Here is a 21396-nt window from a genome sequence, read left to right as displayed (position 1 = left end):
TCTGATTTGGGATGCTATGCACATGTCTGTTAATGTTTGTCCATTGATATTATTCTTTTTATCAGATGACTGTCGTTTTTTAACAACATTGTCACTTGTGTATGAATTCGGTAACGGAAGGTAGTATAAACTGTCATGCACAATGCAATCTTTAACTGGACCTTTTAATGAGCCAGTCCTGGCATTGAAATCGCCAAGGAGTAGTATATCTCCCTTGTTTGAGAACATAGCTATCTCTTGCTCTATATCAACGAACTGTTTGGGTATTTTTTTTGAGTATGTAGAATCCTCTGGTGGAATATAAGATGTGCAGACAAATAAGTCTTTCTTCCAACCAAAAGTTTTTGCATGTATTTGGGTGGTTTGTTTTTATTTCCTCAATTTTCCCTGAATAAGTGTTACAAATAAAACCATAAACCATAATCGTTGAAGCATATTTAATTCAATTTGTTATTTTTATCACACTGATTGGGGTTCTTCAAATTAATGTTTATTATTGGAAAGCTAGCCCCTTGGTGTATTTTGTACTCGGATGTTGAAATCACCTCGAACTGTATTTCCACCATCTACCTGAAAGTCTCTATCTCCGTTTTCATGTGAAATATTATGTAGTACGCAAAGACCAACTATTATCATGTTCAATTATTTAGACCCAAAGTTTTTTGCAAATGTTACGTTTATTTCCTATTCGATATTTGTTTTCTTTGCATTTACATGAAAACAAACCAAAACCCCGACAGGTTTTATATACAAATCATCATATAAAATGCACGAAGTTGACTTAATTCCACTTTTTAAAAATCTCTGTGTCTTTTGAATGCACGTTATTTCTCCTATAAAGAAATTAAGGTCATTTGCATATCAAAACATTGGGATCTGAGGCTACGTGAAGGCAATTATAGTTGTTTCTCTAAATTAAGGTTATTATTGTTTTGCAGTGTGTAACAGCATTGTCTAATCTTTCCGTTAAACACAGATGTAAACAAAGAGAACATGTAACCCTTTCTTGCAGGTGCATTATATTTAATAAATTTAGCTAATGTATTATGTATTTTTATTTTATTATATCAATTATATATTAGCATACCATACCTTACCTAACACAACTGAGGTGTAGCACAGAAATAAACACAAATCACCTCACACACCGCAGGAATGTGCTTTTCAAATTTATAAATAAATTTAATGCAGGGCCGGACCCAGAAGACCAGGGGGGGGGGGGGGGTGATAAAATGTCAAAAGCCACCAACATCAAATAATAATAAAAATGTCATTTAATTTGCCTCTAAATTGGGAACTCATACGTATATATATATATATAGTGTTTAGGGTGGTGCTAGAGGCTGGGGTTTGGGGTTTGGGTGTTACATTTGTAATGCGATAAACCAAAGGGCTATTGTTCGGACTCGTATGGGTTCAACCACTTTTTCATCCCGCAGACACGGCCCTGAATGTTCAAAATACGATAGCATTGCTTGGTCAATAACATCATTATTTCGATCTATGACTGCACGTGCTATTGTAGCAATGTGTAAACCACGTAAAATACAAGTTAGGTAGGGTATATAAATTCATTGAAAATGTATTAGTCGACATTCTTGTTATTGTTATTTGAGGAAAAATATGGGTAAATCGAAAAACACTTCAGTTGATGTAAAATCGTGTATTAAGAACGTTTTCGATTATTTTGAAGATGAATATCAGCGCGGTAGACCTAGGTATGCTTCTTACCGAATTGTCGATCGAGTTGCCGCTGCACTTAAAGTTTCGGTTTCAACAGTAAAAAGAACTGTGAAAAATCTAAGCTCTACGAATCCAAGCACAGAAATCACTGTTAAAAAACGCGACCGAAAACTCATCGATTTATTTGATGAAGATGTTATTAGACGACGAGTATACAGATTTTATAGAGAGGGCGAATTACCTACATTTCATAAGATTAACGTGGCTTTAAGGGAGGAATGTGGAATCAACATATCCATATCAACTTTACGAAGAACACTCCATGACCTCGATTTTAAATACCAACATATGTTTACAACTGGAAAAGTGATTTTTGAGGACGCCAATATATCAGACAGGAGACTGTCCTATCTCCATGAAATATCCAGTTTACGAGAACAGGGGTATTTAATAGTGTATCAAGATGAGACCTGGGTGAATGTCAACCACACAACATCCCACCACTGGACAGATATCCACCCGGGCACAAGTACCGCCAATCACCTGCCGAAATCAGACACTGCTGATCGAGTTCCTAAACTCTGTTCGGTGACTGGGAAGGGAAAAAGACTTATTATTTGTCATGCTGGCTGTGATAAATATGGATTGATAGATGGCTGTGAATTGATCTTTGAGGCTAAAAAACCCAGACGGAGACTATCATGGTGAGATGAATCATGAAAATTTCATCAAATGGTTTGAAGAACAACTTATGCCTTCTCTACCAGAACCTTCTGTTATCGTCATGGATAACGCAAGCTACCACAACAAATTAACTGAGATTACACGATGTCCTGCACTAAACGCTAAAAAGGAAGAAATTCAGTCGTGGCTACGAAACAAAAATATACCTTTTGAGAGTAACATGACAAAGCCAGTTCTTTATGAACTTGTGAAAAGTAACAAATGTGCAAAGCAATTTGTTACTGATGATATTGCTGAACGCCATGGGCACTTGTGTCTAAGACTGCCGCCAAGACATTCTGAACTCAATCCAATAGAACTGATCTGGAGTCAAGTCAAAGGGCACATAGCTCGTCATAATGATGGTAAAATGACCACGGTGCGGAGAGAATTTGCACATGCATTGAACTCTGTCACACCTACACACTTCTCTGACGCAGTTAAACATGTCATAAAGATCGAAGAAGATTTTAGAAAACAAAATAGTTTTATAAGAAATAAAATACCCCCTGTGATAGTCCCCCTTAACGAAGATAGTGATGAAGAAATGAGATCGTCGACTGATTAAGTTATTTCTCCATACCCATCAGGAGTATTACTTTAATGTATGCATGAACTCTTTAACACCAAAAACAATTTATTTCCATATCATTCACTATCAAACAACCTAACAACCTATAAACTGATCGACTAGAAATGCATATAGACTACACATACATACGAGAGAAATGTTTATTTAACGACACACTCAACGCATTTGATATACGTTTATGTGGCGTCAGACAAAACGGTTAAGGAGCATTATGACAGTGAGAAAGAAACTCGCTACCGCCACATGGGCCACTGTTTCCGATAAGCAATTTTGATAAGCAAGAAGGGACGTTTTATATGCACCATCCCATAGACAGGATAGCACATACCACAGCCTTTATACATCAGTTGTGGTGCACAGGCTGGAACTAGACACAACCCAATGGGTCCACCATGTGGGATCGATCAGTCGACCTAGCATGAGCGAACGCTTTACCTCTGAGCTACGTCCCGCTCCATATACAAAAGAAGCCTTAAGTGGGGTTGGGGTTGTGCAGAGGGTCACACCTCCACCAATCGCATGCATACCATATTCTTCTCTTCTCTCTCCCTATAACCATATAACCATAGATTAAAATATGTTGAGTGCGTCGTTACATAAATGACGTCTCTCTCTCTCTCTCTCTCTCTCTCTCTCTCTCTCTCTCTCTCTCTCTCTCTCTCTCTCTCTCTCTCTCTCTCTCTGTCTGTCTGTCTGTCTCTCCCTTCAGCGCGCGCGCTTGTGTATTCCACAATATAATTATAATATTTGATACATATTTTGTTTTCAAATTGAGGTTTTGTCACATGAACTCCCCACCTGAATCCGCGCCTGCTTCATGTTTACAGATATTTTCTTAAATATAGGTCATACTACGATTTGTGCGGATAGGACGATAGAACCAAACATTAGTTTGAAACGCACTGTAGAATGATGCTTTTGATATGCAAATGACCTTATTTATAGGAGAAATAACGTGCATTCAAAAGACACAGAGATTTTTAAAAAGTGGAATTAAGTCAACTTCGTGCATTTTATATGATGATTTGTATATAAAACCTGTCGGGGTTTGGGTTTGTTTTCATGTAAATGCAAAGAAAACAAATATCGAATAGGAAATAAACGTAACATTTGCAAAACAAATTGGGTCTAAATAATTGAACAGGATAATAGTATGGTTTTCATTGTCTCGATGCGACATCGCAACCTGGAATCAACACCGATACAAGGGAATCGTCTTTTTAGCAGTCCAAAAACACGCTAACTTATGTTCCCTGTGCGCCTATGTGATGCATTGTATCTTCGTTCTGCATCAGAATCTGCTCTGAGTACTGGGGTTAAGAGGTATGTCTCACAGGCATATCCATTATTCCCAGTAACAGGCCATTAATCCGTCCATCTTCAAGATGCTGTCGTAGAGTACTACAACGAAAAATCCGGTTTCATGACTAGATCTCGGCCATTGTGCTACCATATTGCGTATTTTCATAGAAGAATCACACACCATCTGTACGTTACGATTCATAAATGAGGCTGCATTGCGGACCTTCACTGGGCATACGATTCTTAAATGCGTCCCATCTATGCAACCAATAACACCCGGAAATCCTGCAATGTCGTGAAATTTCCTTTTGATGAGATCAGCTTCTTGTGCATCTGGCATCTTGATGATGTATTGAGGTTTCAGGGATGCAATGACGTCGCTCACCCGTTTGACTATCCTGCATACCGACGAAGCACTGAGGTCACCTGCTGCACGTTGGTAGCTGCCAGTGGCATAAAATCTCAAACATGTCAATACCTGTATCTCGACCGAAATAGCATGATTTTTATTAGTTTGGTGTGAAATATTTTCAGCAACCATAGTAATAATGTTATTGGCAATGGCTTTTGATATTCTTAATCTGTCTAAAAATTCTCTGTCATTATACATTTCAAAATAGTTGGCCCGGTTTTTAAATATATGCCTTCTACTTTGTACAAAACTGCCAGCTTCATTTAACATCTGTATATAGCGTACGTCTGCATCCATCATCATACTGATCAGAAGTAAGCTACAAGTTAGACATGGGTAGTAGGTAATCTAAAAAATCAATATATTTAGACTGATGTTTACGCTTTTAGACTTCGACAAAATTAATTTAAAATTTAGACTTGTTTTAAAGTCACGTTAAACATGTTTGACAAGTTAGACTGTGCTGTTCAAGTTTCCTGTGAAGCAATAAAATCATGTTTCTTAAGGTGGTTGACAATGTTTGTTTGTTTGTTTGTTTGTTTTGTTGTTGTTGTTTTTTTGTTTTTGTTGTTGTTGTTTTTTTCAAAACGTTTTTGTTGTCTTTTTTAAAACTTTTTTTTATCAAAACGGATATATATTTAACATCAATACTTTTAAAACCTTCTATATGCCATCAGTAATAAATTTGTAAATTGGTAATTTCAGGAATTTTTATGTTTATTCCCTTTTATTTATTTATTTTCTTAATATTGCAATAAAAATTAATACATCTGTTATATTGTGTTATATTTGCATATCCCCTACTTATTTCGAATATTATACATTGTACCTGTACTGGTAAGCTCTCTTGGCTTTGACTCATTGTCTTGACCACTCTGTGCATCATTGTGATAAAAGATGAACATTAACTTCATAACTCTGAGATGACCAATATATTTCGATATTTAAATTGGGTTTCTTCTACAACTAATACATAAAAATCTGTGATGTAGCCATTCTCTCTCTCTCTCTCTCTCTCTCTCTCTCTCTCTCTCTCTCTCTCTCTCTCTCTCTCTCTCTCTCTCTCTCTCTCTCTCTCTCGCCAATTTCTTTAAGATAACCAAACATTATTATAAATAATATATAAAATTATGTTTGTGTTATTTCAGCTAACAAGGCCTGCCCATTAGAATCAACAAAACAAACTAAATACCCAGGTATGTTATACAGTTTATTAAACGGGAACACATTAGATTTAATGCAACACAGGTGTAATTGTACCCTATATCCTAGGGATAGATATTGTTGAGGCAATACAGAGAAATGTTTAGTGTTAGAAAATATTGGAAAGTTAAATTGTTTTTGTGCTGTACAAATGTTTCTGCAATTTCAAAGAAAAGGACGGCTTTTGCTATCGATTCTGCCTGACATGTCACAATTATATCCATATCAATGTTATAAAGTAACATTATCAGCCTGACATACAATCGTGTTGTCTTTTTTCGGGGTTTTTTGTTTTTGTTTTGTTTGTCTTTGTTTGTTTGTTTGTTTGTTTTTTGTTTGTTTGTTTTTTTAAGTTTAGTTTAGTTTAGTTTAGTTTAGTTTTATTATTTATTTATTTATTTATTAAGGAGTGGGGTTGTGTGTTTGTTTTGGATATTGTTTTGGATATTGTTTTGGGTTGTTTTTGGGGAGGGGGTTGGGGGTGTTGAATTTTTATTGTCTATGTACGGCTTTAGATAAAAATACATGTATATAATTATGAAGTTGCATATTAATTCTAATCTGAAGTGATTTCATATTAAATGTTGATATTAAAAAATAATAATTATACAAAAATAAAATTAAATAAATAATAAATAAATAAATAAATAATAATAATAATGATAATAATCTTTATAATTTTAACATGAAAGCTAATATACCTGAATATTATTATTCTCCACTATGTTTAGTCAAATTCCTTCAATGCAACTTAATAGTTTTATGCTATTTATTGCTGCTGTTTGTTTTGTTTTGTTTGTTTTGACTAGAAAAAAAATATTTTGACAGCGATCTGTGGTGGTATCCTTTTGATTCCATCCAGAAATTATTTTACAATTTTTACGTGACACTGAGTTTTATTTTTTACAGTCCTTTACACTGTGTTTTTATTTACCTGTTGAATTTTTGACTTGTTGATGTTCATCACTTTATTTGCTTGCATTTACCATAGTTTGACACCCAATAGCCGATGTATTTTTCGTTCTGGGGTGTCGTTAAACATTCATTCATTCATTCATTTTTTTTTTTAATTTTTGTAATAATTTATGGCAATTGTTTTGAGTGAACACTTGATATGTATTACATTCCCCGATCAAATATCCGTAAAATCATCCGTATTTAAGTAAATGCATTTAACGGCATTTGTGTAATCTGCGAAACGTCGGAATTTCCTGAAAGAAAGGGATAGGGTGTGTTGTTCCTTAAATACTTTTAGATGAGATTCTATTAGTGTTACAGGGTGTATACTACCAAATCAAATCCCATAGACGACAGTAGTAACAAATGTGGCTAACATAAATGTTTGTTGGACTCGCAAGCATTATTTATATCGTCCATAAAGCATTTGTTAAGCCATTTGCTGATGAAGTTGTTAACATGAGCATTCATATGGCTTTAATATAATTATTATTATATTTATTATTTTCTAATATAAACCCATTAAAGATTCCTGTTAACTTAAAATGTACTTTGATCACATATTTATTGATACATGCAGGTGATAATAAAGATTATTGTTTAAAACCATATTGTTGTACACGACTGAGTCGAAACAATAAATCAGTTGGAAATGCATACATTGCCTTGATAGATTAAAAATGTCATGATAAAGAAGGATGCATATTTTGCAGATATCAAAATTTCTGTGCTACATTTCCATCACTGTCTTCAACCTAGTTGTCACAGTCTTCAATTATCAACATTATACCAGTCTATATAGATGCTATATAGTAACTTTTGTTCCTATTTTCTAGCCTATATTAACGGCATTTGGTGTCACTGGGTCATATTGTACATTACAACCTGGTTGATTGTATGTTGGGTATGTTTTATCAGACAATTCCTACATAGTTACACTTTCGATTCTGCCCTTCTTTGCACAGAACAAAAACATATCCTGGCAGGATATTGAAAATTGTATGAGAAGTGAATTTTTCCCTTTAAAGAAGAAAGGGAAGAATTGTGATAAAAATAGGCGAAGTGAACATTTATTCTTACATTTTGTAATGTTTCGTCATGTCCCGCGTTCATTCGGAAAGGCTTCATATTAGACGCACGGTTCTGATTCCTGGGTACATTGGCAGTGTAACACCAGCGTATACAACTCTACAAACATTTTGATTGTTAATACAGATTCAACGATACTTGCACCAATTTTAGGACCACATTTGAGAGCAATGGAACGCCAGGGATCTCTAGGAATACTATAGTCTCTTTCTTCTGAGCTAAGGGCTAACTGAGCTAACTTTTATGTTAAATTTCTAGTGAAAAATACAATTGTGTGAATTGTATTTTGTAACGTTACAGAACAAGTGTTATATGAGACACTAATCCTTAAAGGATTTCAATATTTGTATTATATCTGAATTCTCCAACCATTGTGTACCAATACCCCAAGATGTGTATTCTTAAATGCCCTGAGAAATATTTTACAATGCTTTTAATATAGTCACCCTTTAGCAATTTTGTAAACATATACCTGTTGTGGAAATAGGTGTGGGTTATAAAATGTGTAATTACACAGCAAATCCAGCAACAACACTTTATTTATAGGATTTAAATAATAACTGGATGTCCAAATGAGCTTCTGTTGTAATTAGAACATTTAAAGAGAATATCTGAGGTGCTGAGCTTAAAATTTATATTAAATTTCTACTGAAAAATAAAACTGTGTGAATTGTATTTTGTAACGTTACAGAAAAAGTGTTATATGAGACTCTAATCATCTAAGGATTTCAATATTGGTAATATATCTCCAGTCCATTACCTCCCAATCCTCCAAGTTTTGTATTCCTAAATGCCCTAACAGATATTTTACAATGCTTTTAATATAGTCACCCTTTAGCAGTTCTGTAAACATATAACTGTCGTGGAAATGGGGAGATACACACAGAAAGCTGTGAGTCCTGCAATGCTATCATAAATTTTCCATCCCAAGGAATGTAGGCCTTGACAAAAATCACTATGAGCATTCGTCCTCCAGATGGTACCTCTGGCTCATGGACTAATATGACTGCACTAGTTCCGCACAACATTTGAGTACTTTTTTCACAGGTACCCCATACATGTTTCAAGCACAAGGCACAGTGGAATTAGATGAAGTAAAATTTGTAAACTTTTTTTGTCAAGATGAAACTAATTGCTTTTACAACAAACATACTCACATTTATTACCAATCACCGGTCGTGTGGTGTTGAAGTTAAAACAGTTTCAAGGAGGTTTTGTTTAATGACACCACTAGAGCACATTGATTTATTAATCATCGGCTATTGTATGTCAAACATATGATTATTTTGACAGAGTCATAGAGAAGAAACCCGCTACATTTTTCCATTAGCAGCAAGGGATCTTTTATATTCACCATCCCACAGAAAGGATAGCACATACCACTGCCTTTGATATACTAGTTGTGGTGCACTGGCTGAAAGGAGAAATAGCCCAATGGAAGTGATATATTACGCTACACTTTGGCTCAATCATCAATGTATTAATCATTACTGATATCGAACAAAAATCATTTATGGTGACGGTCGGTGTAGAAATGATAACTTTAACGTCACTTTTCTCAGTTTTGCAGGTTTTTCTATTTAAAAAGGGGCTTCAAATAGGATCTCGTTCTACCAGAGAAGGAGTCAAAGCGACCACCATGGTTATTTCATGTAGGATGATGTGCTGCACCATAGTCCAGTGGAGGTGGTGAGCTTTGAAAAGTGTGTGCAGGGTCACATATGGTCATTAAAAGTCAAGGGATACACATTTGTAGTCATACTTTTTTATATATTATAAACACAATCAACACATTCAATTGGCCAAACTGTCTTTAAAAGTTTGATTTGCATAGACTTCAATACAAAATCTCTCAGTTTGACTGATTTTTCTCTTTTTTTTAATCCAAAAGGTGGTTTAAAATAGGATTTAGTTCTAGCAAAGACAGAGAGTAAAAGCTACCACCATGGTTATTCCATGTAGAATAATGTGCTGCATCATACATGTATTCTACTTGAGGTTAGCTTTGAAAAGTGTGTGTGGCCAGCAGAGGTTAATAAAGGTCAAGAGTACAAATTTGAAATAAACTCCTGTAAATTTCTTCATAAATATTATCTTGGCAATCATACTTTTTAAATGGGATTGATTTAAATACATACAACATACTGAAACGACCAAACTGTTGCGTTAAAATTTGGATTTTGCACAATATTCATTAACAGATCTCAACTTTAACATTATTTTTATTGGTTTTAGTTTGGCAGATTTTTCGATCCTATCATACATGTGTACCACATATGCAAATTTAATACATTTAAGTAAAAATAGAAGCAAGTTTACAACACCGAAATATAAAGCAGCACATCATACTATATGGCATAACCATGGTGGTCGCTGTGATTCCTTCTTTGGTAGAACGAAATCCATTTTTAAACCAAATGTTTGGATTGAAAGAAAATCAGTGGAAGGAGAAAATGTATATTAATGTTGAGATTTTGTGTTGAAGCATATGCAAATCAAAATTTTAAACATATAGGTTTTTTTCTAATTCAGTGTGTTATGTGTGTTTATAAGTAATCCGATATATAAGGTATGACTGTGAAGATGATATTTATGAGAAAAACAAATGAAAATTTGCATTTTGCTTCGAATTTGATTTGTACCCCCTTGACCGTTTATGAATCTGGTGACCCCCTCATACTTTTCAAAGCTGACCTCCACAGAAATATGATGCAGCACATCATCCTATATGGAATAACCATGGTGGTTGCTTCGACTCTCTCAGGTAGAACGCTATCCTATTTCAACTCCCCTATTTTAATCGAAAAATCAATCAAACTGAGAAAAGCGACGTTAAAGTTGAGATTTTTTATTAAATACTATGCAAATTAAAATTTTAAATCAATAGTTTGGTTGATTCAGTTTGGTATGCAATTTTGTTGTATTTAATCATATTTCAAATGCCATATACATAGCGTCACCACAATTCTGTTTTGCCGTATGTCTTAGACTTCCCATAAACGGGTTACAAGATAAACTAAATTAAACTTGCTCAAGGGTTCTTATAGTCCAGGCAATTATGTAAATTTGCGGGGTTTTTGTGTGTGTGTGTGTGTGTGTGTGTGTGTGTGTGTGTGTGTGTGTGTGTGTGTGTGTGTGTGTGTGTGTGTGTGTGTGTGCTCGTCAGTAAAATGTATTTCTTTGTATTCTTAAGGCTATCCAGAATTAGAAATCCATTGGTAGCATTTTTTTCAGTCATTTGAAATTCATTTTAGGATATTTTACATATTAGTTAAAGCCGCATGCCCTAGTTCCATCCAGCGAAAATTAATTATAATTTTGGTTAATCTACAAACCTGTAACACACTTAGATCACGTTTTTATAAAATGGAGTGAAAAAGCAGGTTTTATATCGATAAATACCATGGGAATCCCCATGTCCCAATTGCTTGAAATAATTTAGAAAGTTAGTATTCTGATGTCACCGGTAGATGTCGCTCGAAGCACAAAAATGCCTACGTCACGACAAATTTCACAGAGTGCGCACAGACTTGGGGTGCGTTCCTTTCACCTCTCCTGGACATGTTCCAACTGTTCTGTCCTGGACAGCGAAAGGAATGAGTTTGGAACAGGAAGTTACTTTATGAACATGGGTGCTTCTGTTTCGGAAGTGGCTGCTGCAGCAATCATGATACTTGAATTGGAATAAGACGACACTGACCATGTTGACTATACTACAGTGTTTGAAATAATAAATGTTATATATTTTACATAAACCGCAATTAGCCTACATTTGCTATTCGGAACCGGGTACTAGTGCCTAACCTATTGTTATTAGCAATTAGATGCACCGTTTATTATTGGTGGTGGTGGTGGTGGGTGGTGGTGGGTGGTGGGTGGTTGTGGTAGTGGTAGTGGTAGTGGTAGTGGTGGTGGTAGTAGTAGTAGTAGTAGTCGTCAGGGGTGGAGAGGCACTTCCCCTCCCCAGGACGAAAATGTAAAACATGTTCCCCCTTCTCTATTTAAATAAAGGTAACAATATAGCTTGTGTCCCCCACCCCCACCCCCAAGGTTGTATCCCCTCTCCAGATATCGTAAGACTTAGCAAAATTATTGGTTTTAAGGGTTTGTAACGTTTTGTATTGAGATACTTACTTGTCTGAACTTTATTGTTATTGAAAATGTTCACGAACTGTGACGAAAAACCTCACAAATGAACAACACGCAAACGACAACAAATCGGATGTTGATTGCGTGAACCGTGCACGAGAAAACAAACCGAACCAGAACGATAACGGTCACATGGTATACTAACGTCTGTGACATTGAAATGGGAAAAACAACGGCGTAATGGTTAACAATTAGGGCGTGTCCCTTTAATATAGAAACACAATTCTTGTGTCTATTTACATATTTAGGCCAATGAACTCACTGATAACATTTTATTTAGTAATTTTGGCATTACAGCCATCTTGAAAGTCAAAATGGCCACCATTTTAATGTATTTTTCATATATCTTAACTCCCTGTTAACGTAGAAGCACAATTATTTTGTCTGCACATTTCTAAGATTAATTAAAGGGTGGCATTTTTATAAGCATCCTCCAGTCATGGCAATCATGTTAAAATTCAAAATGGGAGCCATATGGAAATTTAATCATTTGACAATTAATTTCCCTCCTAGTCTGCATACATTTTATGTCAAATAATAAAAATATTGCATTACTAAAGACATTCATGTTCTAGATTTTAAACTAATAGTTCATGAGCCGAGACCACACATGTGACCAATTGGTACCATCCGAGGGCAAACAATTTAACTATGCTTTTTGATTGATGTATGTATCTGTATATAAAAAAGCAATAGTGGATTTTTCTACAGAGGAGCTTATGGTCAGAAAAGGAGTAGAGAAGGTGCATTTTCCTAAAATTTTAATAACGTTTCTCTGTATTAATCTGTTTGTCAATATATAGACAGTTTTAATCACACAAACTGAAATGCACTTGTCAACATTCACCAGGAATGCATTTTGAACTATCCCCAGCTAAGTAAGACATTACAACATCATTGTAATCCATGATGGCCGACAATATATAAGTAAATTGTAATTTATAACGAGGAAATCGTAATTTATCGATTTTACATCAACTGGGAAGATATTGTTATGTTATTGAATGACTTTTATGGTCCAGGAACTCATTTATAACGAACTCTTGTTAACTGACATACTGCATTATCATTTCAATACAAGATGGTTATGAAAATGGCCTCCAAGAGTAAGAAGTGACCGTATCTTACATTCTAAACATATTCCCCAATGAATGATTTATACTTCAAATAAAGTTGTGGTTGTTTTTTTCAATTCTAGTAATCACTTTGTAATACAGATGCATTTTATCACTGCACGAATCCAACATTCCACAATGGTTGCAAAAAGAAAGACATGACCACTGCATTTGTTAAGTATCACCTAAAACAATCATTTTGAAACCAACTGCTACGTTGTAAGGGTAACCCAATCCTTTACCCCCAAAAAATAAGTTTCTTGACATGGATCAAATAGATCACAACGCCAACATTTCTGTGATAAATGGACATATCCACGCAAGTTACCAGTTACTAGTATTTATATGAAGGGTGGACGAAAAGTTCTAGTATTAATTACGAATGATGTATTGTACACTCATAACAGTTTGCATGCATTAAATACAATATGTTTTATGTTCATATGATACATTTGAACCAAATACATCATCTTGTAGCATATCTCTAAAGTCAAAAAAGTGACTAGATATTCTCTGTTGATAAAACATGGACAAAACTGGTTTCTGCGCTGTCATCAAGTATCTCCAACTAAAAGGACTAACTCCAACAGCCAACAGGGATGATGTTCCTTCCTTTGTCAGTTAACAGTTAAGAGGTGGGCAGCGGATTTCAAGAGCAGAAACGGGCGTCAAACATTATCCAGGACAATCTTCAACTGACACTACTAAAAGAAATGTTAATAAAATACAAGGATGGTGACGACTCACCACACATCACATAGCCAGTACAGTAGGCATTTCTCACGAAAATGTTAAGAACTAAATTGGGTATAACAAACGTTACAGCAAGCTTGGTTCCAATACATCTATGCACCTGTTGCTGCCATGGCTGCTTTGTATAAATGTGGCTTTGAACGTATTAATCATCCTCCGTATTCACCAGATTTGGCACCCCTAGATTTCTACCTCTTCTCAAAATTAAAAAAAAAGACTGGTGAGCATTATGTAAATGATGATGGTATCATTTCAGCTGTGGATGAGCTTTTAATCCACCAAGAGGAAGCCTGCAACACAAGTGTGATCTAGGCACTCGAGCATCGTTGGCAGCCATGTGTAGACCACGGAGGGGATTATATGTTGAATAAATAATAACTCAGTCAGCGTAATTCATCAGAACATTTCAGTCATACCTTATAGTTTTATCATTCTCATTTTCTATCTCAATATAATTGATATATAATTTATCCTTGTATTTTGTTTACCAAGACAATTTATCTAGCAAAATGTATAATCGTGTGACGCCAACATTTCTCACCATAACATAGCAATTACTAGTACATTAGTATGCTTCAGCTTTACCTGGAACTGATCGGCCATAACTAAATGCACTTAGGGGCTAATTATTAACATGATTAAAAGGACTGAAGCATTTAAACCTATTAAACCTGATATGGATAAGTCACCAGAAAAGCTACATTTAGATGGTACAAACGTTGATTGGTGAAAATACGAAACGTTAGATCACTTCCACCAGTAACCATTCCACATGGTGTGAAACCATACACCCTCTGAAATCGTCCGATTTAATGCAGCTACTAAAACATATTTCGCCGAATGTGTAATGTTGGTGTTCAAGGTGATGTATTTTATGTCTGTGCAATCTTAAGTCATCTAAGATTGGGTGATGTATATTCAAAATCAATAATTTTCACTTGGCATTTTGTTGATGTTTGATATGGCAACTCCTTTTGGTAATATTATACGTATAACGGAATAACCGGATACATATACTAGAAATAGACAAAACTACATATATGTTGTTTTCTGATTTCTGTATTCCACGAGTGTATTTCCTGCAGGAAACCCCGATGCCGCAGACAGAGGGGTTTCCGGCAGGAAATACATGATGGGAATACAGAAAACAGAAAACCACATATTATATATATACTACTCAAAAGAATTTAAGGGTCAAAAATGTATAACCAAATAAGTTTCAGAGTGTATTAGATTGATGATGTAAACTACACCAAATTTTTTATTTATTGTTCCATATTTACAAAAAAACACAAATAAACGTCACTGTATACAAGAAAGTCACATGACATGCTGTGAAAGTTGAAGGTTGTCAAACATGGATTTTACACATTAGAACATTCGTTTAATAGTGTGTGAATCCACCCCTGGCGCGAATACACTCGACACATCGTTGCCTCATGCTGTTGATCAGACGTCTGAAGAACTCTTGGGGAATGGCCTGCCACTCTGCCATAAGAAGTTGACCCAGATCATGAAGGTTGGCCGGAGGGGCATGGTTATCCCGAACTCTCCTGCCTAATTCGTCCCAGGAGTGCTCTATTGGGGCCAAGTCAGGCGAATATGCTGGCCAATCCATCCTGGCGATACCTTGTTGTCTGAGAAAGTCCGTTACCACCCTGGCGCGGTGGGGTCTGGCATTGTCATCCTGCAGAACTGCCCCGCCGCCAATCTGCTGAAGGCCTGGGAGAACCAACGACCGGATAATCTCATTCAGATAGCGGATTCCATTCAGATTGCCATCCACCACATAGAGGGGGGTCCTGTGGTGGATAGAGATGCCGCCCCACACCATGACGCTGCCACCACCGAAACGGTGACGTTGTCTAACGTTAACGTCAGTGAAGCGCTCCCCAGGACGTCTGTAGACACGAACCCGACCGTCGTTGAACTGGAGACTAAACCTGGACTCATCAGTGAATATCACTGGACCCCACTGAACACGTTGCCACCGCAGATGAAGCGTGCACCAGTGACGTCTGGCCGTTCTGTGACGTGGTAGGAGTGGTGGTCGAACAGCCTGGCGACGGCAGCGTAGATTATTGGCTCTCAGACGATTGCGTATGGTTTGATCAGACACTCGAGTTCCAGTTGCAGTCCGCAGATTGTCACGTAATCGGCGTGCAGTGGTTGTGCGTTGACGTAGAGCCATATTGGTGATGTAGCGGTCCTCTCTATTTGTAGTGCTTCGGGGTCTTCCCGAACGTGGACGATTTCGAATAGAATTCGTTGCTTGGTACCGTTGCCACAGTCGGCCAACGACACTCTGACTGACACCAAGTCTCAGAGCAACATTTCTTTGCGTATTGCCATCCTGAAGCCAAGCAATAGCCCTTCCTCGATCTTCGATAGTCAGTTGACGTCGTACCATTGTCGAATTTGGAGTGTGCACCATACACGAACGCAAGCTCCAATTATACGGAAATTCAGCATTGGGAACATGGAATACACATGCAAAGCGTGCAAATGAAGCGCTTTGTGAAAAAGCAAGTTATGGGCACTTAGCAGACCTTTCGCTTTCGCCCTAATTTACGTGCAAATGTAAGCATGTTTTCGCCATTAGAACTAGTCGACAGTGTCAATGACAGTGGATTTTAATTCATTTATGGGTTGCTTAGACCCACTTTCGTCAAAATGGAACAATACCATGCGTGACATTATGGTCTAGCTAATATAATTGACATTCAGAAAATAATGTCGAAACTATCGTCTGACCCTTAAATTCTTTTGATATATATGTAGTTTTGTATTTATTACATACGGTACCCTAAATTGGATTTTTTTTTTCCAAATAATAATTTAGAAATTGTAACACTGCTAGCTAATGACGGGGATTTCTATATTTACACAACTAGGTCAGCTGTGTTACTACGCGGACCGAAGAACCACCAATTATTACACATAGAAATATAGTTCTATTTAAACAATAGACAGAAATAAGAAAGAACGAGTGAAGTTACCTATAATTTTAATGATATTGTTTGAAATGCCTTTTAAAGACAATGTAATAGCTAAAATTCACGAACAATATAATATTTAATTTGCTCATAATACGTCAGAAAACCTTCAGCGTGCCAGTTTTATCAACGAAGAAAAATGTCAAGAATTGTTCACTCAGTGTCTGAGTCGTCATCGGTGTGTTTTCTTTTATTGATGTTCATGGAATTATTCGTTGGTGAAAAGTTTAAGTTTATATTAAATGTGCCTCCATAAATAATCGCTCCACTTAATAATCCGGTTGACAGTTCCTTCAAGTTTTCTACGTGAGGAGACGGTGCATGCGACGGCATTGTTGCTAAAGTCGACCAGTCACTTTTCGCACCCTTGTTTTGGCTTCGTACACAATAAATATAGCATATCTTACCGTAATTTCACTAGAAATCCATATTTCGTAAAAGGTACAATTTTTTAATAACAAGATTTTGTTCAAACACACCCAGGTGCATTAGTAATGTTAAAAAATAAATAAATTCAATAGCAATTTTACATTGGAATTTTTCCAAAAAGGAAACATCATGTACTCAGTTTATGGTTATTGTAAGGAGATACAAAGTGACGTCATTGGAATATTGACGTCCTTTAAATTCAAAATTAGCCGTATTATTACAATGCTGCGCCACATTAAAATAAAAACTAGTCTACTAACCTTGACCCCTGTCATATTCCTATAACAAGCAGACAACGCTGTTTACAGGTCAGTACTTCTTTTATTTTTCATAATTCTGGACAAAATATTAATTTGAAGTTTTGAAAGATGAAATAAATAAAAGGTACATTTTGTCAAATATATCATATCACAAAATTACGGTTGGAGATGTTTTATTCATTGAATAAGAATAAGAATTGTGTACAAAGCCAAAACAAGGGTCCAAAAAGTGACTGTCGTCGACCTTAACTATCGTGGATTAAAAGCTCGTTGGTTAGTAGTGTTCCCGTCTCAAGTTTTGGTATCGCGCTCATTAAATTGTAAATATTATTTGTCACCGTTTTTGTCTATTTTCAGTTCAAAATTTCCACAAAATAGCATTAACTGCTTTAATAGACAATTCAAACAAAGCACCAACTTTGTTTACATATCGCGAAGGGCATTCCCGGTAACCATGTGCTATAAATAGTAGCGGTGAATACGGTATAGTTCCGGCAGTTGAGTTGAATACGGAAAGTTGTATTCAATTCTTGTATTCAGAGCTGTATTTATATAGTAAGATTTAATGGGTATGTAATAAATTATAATGTTACGGCGAAAAAACTTGATATCGGACGAGTTTGTCGAGACAAATTGTTTTGGCCATTCAAATATAATGAATCTAAATATTACAGGAAATTCAACATTAGTTTTCTTCTTCATCTTAATAAAAAATAACAATGATAATAATAATAATAATAATTATTATTATTATTGTTATTGTTATTATTATTGCTTTTATATAATATTAATATCGTTATTATTATTATTATTATTATTATTATGTAATATTAATATTATTATTTATTTATTTCAGTAATACACATGTGCACAAATGAAGGAATCGATAATGTTACAGGACTATTTCTTGACGGATTCGCGTCTGCTCATACAAAAACTATCTGCAACTGCTCTCTTCATGCTACAGTGTATATGAACGCTGGCTTTGGTATGATACAATATCCAGGAATGAATTGTGGATCAACATTAACCATAAATACATCAAAACTGTTGGCCTACAATTGCCAAGGTCCCAGTGAATCTAATGGACGAAATATAAATCAAGATAAGAACTTGATACAACTGGAAACAAACGAATCACCCCACAATGTCAAATACTGTCTAGATATCCACCAAAACAACGGCGCAGGTACAGGTATTTTAATTTTGAAGGTATTAAGGGCGTGTCTGGGTTTTTGTTTTTGCATGCAAGTCCCTCTCTCTCTCTCTCTCTCTCTCTCTCTCTCTCTCTCTCTCTCTCTCTCTCTCTCTCTCTCTCTCTCTCTCTCTCTCTCTCTCTCTCTCTCTTAGTAACGTATCATCTAGTCTATTTCATACAAAAATTAACACCGCCATAAACATAATTGGAGTTGAACGAATCAGATTCTCCTGTTGTGCTGTCAACACCTGTGTTACAGTGTGTGTACTGGATGTTCCACAGTTATTGTTCATGAGTGTACTGGACAAATGTTGCAAACGACACATTTTCCGTTGATCATGCCCATGGTCCAGCCAAAATCAGCAGAAAAGGTTTGTGTCAAGATAATGGTTATTTGAGAGAGTCATTGTCATTTTGTTCTTCTGTCAAAATTACATTTTAGCCTGAGCTACTGCAAGGTTTCATGACAAATTTTATGTGGTGCAGGATAGCTCGACCTTACATATTTGGTCACACTACATTTCTTAAATTTATGTTAGTTTTGTCCCTTCACCTGACCTCTCTTAAAGTGGAGGCATGACACGGTAGGGACCGTCCCAAAAGGAGTAGCTGGCTTGCTCCCGAACCGCCCCTGCCGGTACTAGAGATTTCCTGGATGACGTCGCAAAAACAGAAGGGGCCGCCTCCGACAATGGTGACGCCGGCTTTCCACCACCACCACCACCCCACCCACCCCTACCCCCACCCCCACACCGTCACTCTCCCGCTTTCCGCCCCTGTTGGAATTTGAGCCGCCGGCTTTTGGGATCTCCTCCGATTCTCACCTGTCTGTACTGGTACCTTTATGGATGGGATGGAAGTGGGATAGAAAGCAGATGAGCTGCCGATTACGGCTGTTCAAACTGCCTTTTAACGATGCTGGAGATATTGTCAAAAGGGATTGGTGGAGGAGCTTCCGCCTTTGGTTCCCCCCGAACAGCCCCTGCTAGTGACTCAATTTGAAAATACTTTTTACACAATGTATATTATAATTCAAAGTGGGGGTATCTTAATTGGTGGGGAGGGCCATCTTGTTTCATAGTGCATTTCAATGACATGTGTTGGCATCTTGTTTCTTAGTGCATTTCAATGGCAAAAATATAGCGGGTTTCCTCTCTCAGACAATTACCAAAATTACCAAATGTTTGACATCCAGCAGCCGATGTTTAATACATCAATGTGCTCAACTGATGTCGTTAAACAAAACACACTTTAACTTTAACCTTGACTCAGCACTTTAATATATATATATATATATATATATATATATATATATATATATATATATATATATATATATATATATATTAAAATATTTTTAATTCACGATGCCCTTTGACCTACAGTGTTCTTATCAATGTCTTGCACATCTTCAGTTGATGCCCTACCATCTCCGAAAAGTTTCAAATCTGTCAGATCGAGGTGCTTTTTTTTATTTTTTAAATCATCCGGAATGAAAAGGGAGGAATAAGTAATAATAAGGAGAATCCGAACATAAACAATAGTAAGAGCTCCGCCGCTCACATGGCTTGAAGTCCTAAAAATATAAATAATACATGCCTCACTGTTTTATCAAAAGTTAATTTCGACGTTTTTTTTTTAATTGCTTTATATATGTGTCTTGAACTAAATTGGTTGACAAGTAAGGTTTCGTCCCTAATTTATGTATTTTCATTTTATCTATAGGTACTTTGACTATTCGATGTTATTCGCCTGACGGTAACTCGACGACAAGTTCAACTCAGTCGGACGAGAAAATCACCTCAGTGAGATCCACAACACCGGGTTCACTGCCAGTGGAGTCATCAAAGTCAAATATTGTAGATACTACAGTTTCCACAGAGGAGTCGAACAGACAGTCTGGTGCAGAATCTTTTCCAGGTACTCCATAGTTTAATATTCTAGCACAAAAAAAAAGAAGAAGAAGAATAAAGTGGACAGAAAACAAAAAATGAAGACAAAATAAATAATTAAACAATACATATAAATAAATAATGAATAAATAAATGCTTATGTAAATAAATAAATAAATAAATAAAATAAATAAATGATTCGGTAAAATAAAGAAATAAATAAAGAAAGAAATGAATAAAGTAACAATGTTTTTTAAATAATTTTAACGTATCATGCTACGTTTGTAAATTTCAAATTATATTTCCCAGCTTCAAGACTAATCTTGTAATAGAAAACGATTCTCACTGAAATACAGCTATTAGTTCTGCAGCAGAGGCCACCAAACATGCAGTGTACCGGGCCGGAAGTACAGTCAAATCTGTCTTAAGCGGTCACACTTAAAAGTGATAAAAGTAGATAAAAGTGGCAGCTTAAGACAGGTGGTCGCTGATTACAGGTTGCCACATAGTCTTTAAAGCATTTGGTGGTGTGTCTTATTTTACCCTCTGAACTGCTAATTAATTAACGGATGTGTGCTTCACTGTTGGCTATAAATCAACTTTTGACATGTCGCCTCCTTTAGGAAAACTGGAATGTATTAAA

General features: G+C 36.0%; 1 protein-coding gene across 2 annotated transcripts in view; it reads left to right on the top strand.

Moving 5' to 3' along the window:
* Positions 1-21396, top strand: part of LOC121391340 — a 39491-nt gene that overhangs the window by 4852 nt on the left and 13243 nt on the right. For both annotated transcript variants that reach the window (XM_041523001.1, XM_041523002.1), the window contains 3 exons: positions 5861-5908; positions 18520-18852; positions 20587-20781. In XM_041523001.1, the coding sequence (XP_041378935.1) occupies positions 5861-5908; positions 18520-18852; positions 20587-20781 (576 nt within the window). The remainder of the gene's footprint in view (positions 1-5860; positions 5909-18519; positions 18853-20586; positions 20782-21396) is intronic.

The sequence above is a fragment of the Gigantopelta aegis genome, unplaced genomic scaffold (genome assembly GCF_016097555.1).
Source record: "Gigantopelta aegis isolate Gae_Host unplaced genomic scaffold, Gae_host_genome ctg2140_pilon_pilon:::debris, whole genome shotgun sequence".
NCBI lineage: Eukaryota > Metazoa > Mollusca > Gastropoda > Neomphalida > Peltospiridae > Gigantopelta > Gigantopelta aegis.
Note: the sequence above shows the minus strand (reverse complement) of the source record. Positions and strands in the feature narration are given on the sequence as shown.